The sequence below is a fragment of the Vulpes vulpes genome, chromosome X (assembly GCF_048418805.1).
Source record: "Vulpes vulpes isolate BD-2025 chromosome X, VulVul3, whole genome shotgun sequence".
Lineage (NCBI taxonomy): Eukaryota > Metazoa > Chordata > Mammalia > Carnivora > Canidae > Vulpes > Vulpes vulpes.
The window spans coordinates 120,596,560-120,602,617 of record NC_132796.1 but is presented as its reverse complement, the minus strand read 5'-3'; the positions used below and the strand labels follow the sequence as shown (position 1 = coordinate 120,602,617).

The 6,058-nt window shown below is 59.4% G+C and overlaps 1 protein-coding gene across 3 annotated transcripts; it reads right to left on the bottom strand.

The window, feature by feature from the left end:
* Positions 1-742: 742 nt before the first annotated feature.
* TMEM187 (transmembrane protein 187) lies at positions 743-5,412 on the bottom strand. Of its 3 annotated transcripts, none has more exons than XM_072743741.1 (2): positions 5,232-5,332; positions 743-1,836 (listed from the first exon to the last, which is right to left on the bottom strand). In XM_072743741.1, exon 2 carries the CDS (start codon positions 1,604-1,606, stop codon positions 806-808), a length of 801 nt encoding a protein of 266 aa, XP_072599842.1. In that variant the 5' UTR covers positions 1,607-1,836; positions 5,232-5,332; the 3' UTR covers positions 743-805. The 3 variants fall into 3 exon arrangements, 1 of the variants encoding a protein (XP_072599842.1); XR_011998191.1 differs by lacking the exon at positions 5,232-5,332 and adding an exon at positions 3,438-3,571 and having other exon boundaries at positions 1,699-1,836; XR_011998192.1 differs by having other exon boundaries at positions 1,708-1,836; positions 5,276-5,412.
* Positions 5,413-6,058: the final 646 nt, after the last annotated feature.

The window sequence follows — 6,058 nt, the reverse complement described above, 5'->3', positions numbered from 1 at the left end:
CTCACCACGTGTCTGATGTGACTCGGTCTCCCTGAACCCACTCGCCTCTGGGGACGCCCGCTGGCATCCCCACTGCCTGGCCTGGCATGCGGGCCAGAAGCTACCCTGCATAGTGGTCAGCAGCCCACGTGCGTGACCTACAGCCTGGAGCTATTGCGGGTCACCATTTCTCTCCAGCTGTGACGGCGATAGATTTCTTGGGGGCCATTTGCCCCCAACATTTTATTTTGAAAAAATGTCAAACTACAGAAAAGTTACAAGATTAGTGCAATGCCCCCCACATCCCCTGCACTTAGATACCTGCTTTAGCTCTTTGAAAGTAAGTTGCCCACAAAATAACATTTCACCCCTAAATATCGAAGCCCGTAACTTCGAGGGGAGGGACAGTCTTTCATGTAAGCCTCATGTCTTTTTTTTTTTTTAAGAATTTTTATTTTATTTATTCATGAGAGACACAGAGAGGGGCCGAGACACAGGCAGAGGGAGAAGCAGGCTCCACGCAGGGAGCCCGATAACTGGGTGCCCCTTTTCTTCTTCTTCTTCTTTTCCTTCTCCTTCTCCTTCCTCCTCCTCCTCCTCTTCCTCCTCCTCCTCCTCTTCCTCCTCCTCCTCCTTCCTCCTCCTCCTCCTCCTTCCTCCTCCTCCTCCTTCCTCCTCCTCCTCCTTCCTCCTCCTCCTCCTTCCTCCTCCTCCTTCCTCCTCCTCCTTCCTCCTCCTCCTCCTCCTCCCTCCTCCTCCTCCTCCTCCTTCTCCTCCTTCTTCTTCTTTCTTTTGTTTTTCTTCTTTAGGTTTTCCTCTCCACACTTTAGTGCACCTTCCCCTCAGGAGAAAGTCTTTGGCCAGTGTTTAAATTTGTCAGAAACAAAAATGCAAAGTGGAACTGGAGCACGTCACAGACTTTGGACCAGAAATGGCCCGTGAGCCGCTGGAAGAGGTACCAGCGCGCGAGCTGATGGTCACACAGCTTGAGGACCACGAAGCCCAAGCAGGAGAGCGTGCCCAGAGCCAAAGAGGTTCCTGAGGAGGCACTGCCATAGCGCCTGTGAGTACGCAGGGCCTGGCCCACGACAGCTATGATGTGGGCGCCCAGCGCGACCTCAAAGCCATAGGGGTGCAGCAAGGCGAGGCCGTAACTGCCCAGAGAGAGACACTCGATGGCAAGGAGCAACCAGGGCTCCCAACCCCTGTCGAGGGAGAGGCACCAGGCCACCGGCCATGCGAAGATGGGCAGGGTGAGCCACTGGTCAAGCACGGCGGCGTGGTGCAGCTGCGTCGCGATCCGCAGCCACTGAACCGGGCCGTAGACCAGGGCCATGCTGGCAAAGACGTCCTTCAGGTAACGAGCCCTCCACACCTCCACGGCGCGCCCCGGGGCCCTGGCACGTCTCCGTAGCCAGTACATCCCCAGGAGGACGTAGGCCACGTTAATGAGGGAGTTGAAGGGCATGGCCAGGAAGGCGGGGAGGCTGGCCACCGGTGCTTCGGCATAGTGCTCGTAGCCCACTTGAATGAAGATGCCGTCGAACACCCCGGCGTAGACGGTGGCCGTGCACAGGCAGCTGGCCACAGCGACATGCAAGAGGGCCTGCCTGGACTCGGGCTGCATGTGCAACCCCGGGTATGGCTCGAGGCGGCCACCACTGCGGTTCAGAGCTGCGAGAAACCGCTGCTGCGAAAGGCGCCCCGGCCGCCCCGCCGCTCCCCGCTGAGCCAGCTTCTCCGGCAGGAAGACGTCCCCGTGATTTCCGATGCAGATGCCGCGGCCTTGCCGCGAGAGAGACGTCGTGGTCCTGCTGATTGGCTGGCAAGAGTGGAAGCGCGCGCTGCCTTTTTCCTCTGTGGTTACAAAGAGTGTGGTTAGAGAGCAAACCATCCTAAAGACAGGCCCCATCTCCCCACCCCTCGGCCTCAGGAGCCGCCAACAGTTTTCACCAGAAGAAAACAGACGCAAGAGTGAAGCGATACCCACAGCGCGTTCACCTTCTTACTTGTGGCTTCTGGAAGCTTCTAGAATCGCCTGTCCCCTAGGGGCTTCATGCCTCTCTCCCCTGCCAGCCTGCTCGTTGTACTAGTCCCCTTAGAGCCACTGCTTTTAGAGACTCAGACCTCTCCTAGGTTTGTCGTTACACTGCAGAACGGGCTTTCCCGCCTCAGCGGCAGGCAGAGGACGGGCATCACCCCTCTGCTTCTCAGGTGCGAGGCCAGGCAGCGCAGGCAGCTGGTCCCCAGGCCTGCCACCTCGGCCAGCCCTCCTGCCCTCCCCTGAGGTGCCACACTGTCCCAAATCACCTTCTTTCCTTGGCCCACGACAGAACCTTCCATTTCCTGCAGCCACAGAAGCAGAAGGTGTGAAAGCGGTGTGCACTTATCATTCGCTGTCAACTGCTTTGGGACCAGCTGTGGTGTGAGTTGGCCTAGTGGCCGAGAAATGTGTCACCGTCGTAGAGAGAAAAGGTCCAATGCTCTGAAATTGGCTCAGAAGCCAAGGTGGTGCCAGGTGGGGATGAGAGGGACTGCGGCGCTCAAACTCCGGCTCCCCCCACCTACGGATCATGTGCCCTCGGGCCTCAACTGGTCTGGGCCTCAGTTTGCACACCCGGACGACGGCGATGCCGCCAGTGCCTCCCAGTGGAGTCATCGTGTGGATTAAGTCAGTTCTCAGACGTGAAGACCACAGAGCAGTGTCTATTTTGGAGGCATTACAATGCCCATGTCCCCTCCTGCCACTTAGGCCTGGAAAGGGCAGGGCGGGCTCTGCCTCTGCTCTGCTTCCCTGGCGCTCAGCGGACACCTGCTCAACTCCAGTCCAATCCAATAGAAGCTTCCACTGGCACATTACCATTTCACTTCCCACGTGGGCCCTGGGCATCCCCCTATATTCTCTGGGGAGGGAGCGGCTGCGCCTCCCACGGCCGTTCCCATCCTGCCTTGGGGGTCCACTGTGGAGGAGGGCCACAAGGCCCCGCATTTCCACCAGTGAACTAAAGCCCTAACCTCGACTCTGCATCTCACTGACCATAAGCCTCCATCGCAGCTTGTGGCACTGTCACACACCTCCCCCAACCCCCTCTCTAAGGAGTTTCCAGGTCCAGGGGGCTGCCCCTGCCCTGGGGTTCCCATTTCCAGGCTGGCCACTGCCATCGTGGTCTGCGCACAACAGCCCCCAGTATCGTCCTCAAGTACCTCCGACGGGTTCGTGCCAGGTCCCGCTCAACACGGTTCAGTGGCTGGCTCTCCACGCCATGCACGAGCACACCCCAATCTCTTGGCCACACATCAAAGTACCATGCCCAGGGAGCCCTGAAAGCTCCCTAGGCCCAGGCTGTCCGTCAGCTAGGATGAGACTCTGCAGTCGTCATTCCCTCCTGCCTCGGGCTGGCTAACACCTTGAACTTGGCTTCCCCATTGAGCCCCTGGCTCCAGCTGGGACACCTTACCTGCACGTATCTGGGGTCTGGCTCTGTGGCATGAAGTGCCGGGCCTTTGGGACCTCCTGTCTGCCAGCCAGTATGGATGGGAGCCGGGGACAGGAGTCAAACACTGTCAACTTGATAGAGAAGGAGGGCAGGAAGGGCGTGGAGAGTGAGTCCTCTCTCTGGCTGCGGGGCAGAGTCCACCTGAGCCCTTGTGCAAGCTGAGAGTGACATGTTATGAAACCAACTCGCCAAGTTCACCAAGAAGACCAGTCTGGGTACTTTCTGACCTAGCTCCTCCGTCTACCTGAAGTGCCATGATGCTTGTTATGTGACAATACAAGTTCTTCACAGATTTCCTCGGCACCTGGCACACGAAGGCCAAAGGCTCAAGAGCATTGGCTTGAAGTTTTGGGGGAAGTTTTGGGGGAAGTCCTGCAAAGCATGACAATCTCCTGGCTCAGGGGTTCCTTAGAGTCTCCTGATTCCTGGGATCCCTGGGTGGCGCAGCGGTTTGGTGCCTGCCTTTGGCCCAGGGCATGATCATGGAGTCCCGGGATCGAGTCCTGCATCCAGCTCCTGGCATGGAGCCTGCTTCTCCCTCCTCCTGTGTCTCTGCCTCTCTCTCTCTAGGTCTATCATAAATAAATAAACAAATCTTAAAAAAAGAGTCCCCTGATTCCTGCAGCTATATGCATTTAAGCAGGAGTCACTGTCACCCATCACAGTGGTGGCTTCTTTCCTGTAGTGTTTATGACAATAGCAAGTCGTGTCCCCTTCCTGCACATGAGGGGATGGCAGCCCGAAGGGTGTAATGTGTGGCACCCCTAGTGGGTGAGGCCAATCTGGGCCACCTGGATATCTAAGAAGCCTGGAGCAACTGCAGTGATCCCTGAACTCTAGGGAGCAAATAGCTGAATTCGGGCAAGACCCTTGGAAACCAGCTGCTTGCCTTCCTTATTTTATGGGGGAGGGCCTTGGGGCCACAGAGGTGAGGTGGATGCCCAAAGTCATTTAGGGCAGTTGGTGGCACAGCTATTTATAGGAGAGGGCTCTTGTCCTTTGGCAGTCCCAGGTATCTTTGGCCTTTGTCAAAGAAATCCTTCCAAATACATAAAAACAAGTACACCATAAACTTAGTATGCGGAAAGGTGATAGAAAAATGTCTTTGAGGGACATCTGGGTGGCTCAGTGGTTGAGCGAATGCCTTTGGCTCAGGGCGTGATCCTGGAGACCCCGGGATGGGGTCCTGCGTGGGCTCCCTGCAGGGAGCCTGCTTCTCCCTCTGCTGTGTCTCTGCCTCTGTCTCTGTGTGTGTCTCTCATGAATAAATAAATAAAATGCTTAAAAAAAAACAAAAAAGAAACAAAAAGAACCCAAAAATGTCTTTGAACGTGACTATGTAACATATGCGCCGGGAGAGCATCTCGGAAGAAGAGTAACTACAGCCTTTGCCAAGTAGCTCCGCTGCCCTCGGGGTAGATCTTGCTACTTTGGTTATCTTCAGCGCGCCCGCAGCACTCAAGGATGTGTCACTTGCACTGGTAACAAAGTCACAAGGCTAACACGCTCTACTTTGAAGCCTACGGTGGTAATTGCGGGAAAGGCCACATTTTCATTAGCAGTTGGTGTAAAAAAAGCTACAATAGAGCTGAGCAAAAGTGGAAGAAAGCCGGGGGTGCGCCCGCAAGCTCCGAGACCCGGGCGCAGGCCGCCCGCAGGCGGCCCGGGGGTGACAGCGCACGGAGGCGTCCCGCACGGCCTGGCCCGCGGGATCCGCGCGGGCACCCACCTCTCCAGGCGGCTGCGACAACTTACAGTATTGGCGCGAAAAGGCCAGGGATCACCATCCGGGTACTTGCCTCTGTATCTGCTGGGGAAAATTCAAATCTCGGAAAAGGGCGGACCCGAAGGGCGGCCCCGCGCCTGCGCGCAGGGGCGGGACGCGGGTCTGGGAAGCAGGCGGGGCAGGGTGACGCGAGGTGACGCGAGGCGACGCGGAGCTCTCCCGCGCCCGCCTGCGCCGCCCGGGGACCGCCGGCCCGGCTGCCCGCCCTGCAGGCGGCGGCGTGGGGGCCGGGGAGCGGCGCGGGCGCTCGGCCCGGCTCCCCTCGGCGCGCAGCGGACGGCGCCGCCGGCTCCCGGGGGCGGGGCCCGCGAGCCTGGGAGCCGGCGCGTCACCGCCCTCCGCCCCGCCTCCGGCTCCCCCGCGGCGCGTCTCGGGCCGCCTCTCCCACGGCCGCTGGGTGTGGGGACTGCGAGGGTGCCCGCCCCCGGGCCCCAGGCGCGGCGGATGTCTCCCGCCGGCCTCCCCCGGCAGCCCGTGCCCTGAGCCCACTGCTGGTGCGGGGCAGCCCCTCGCGCGTGTGCTCCTTCAGCGACCCGGGGGACTGTTCCCAGGGGGGCGGGGCCGAGCTCGTTTGAGGCTTTCGCATCCGGGCACTCAGCAGATGCCTCAACCGCCATCTTTGTTTTGTGCTGAAAGTCGCTATTGACGCCCGTGAACGGCCGGGCGAGGGGAAGTGGCAAGATGGCGGCTCCCAGGGCGGAGGCGTGAGGGCGCAATGGGGGGGGTGGGCCGCGGGGCTGGGCGCGCCTGCGCCAGACCCGAGAGCGGCCAGAACCCAAGCTAAGTGTGCGGCGGA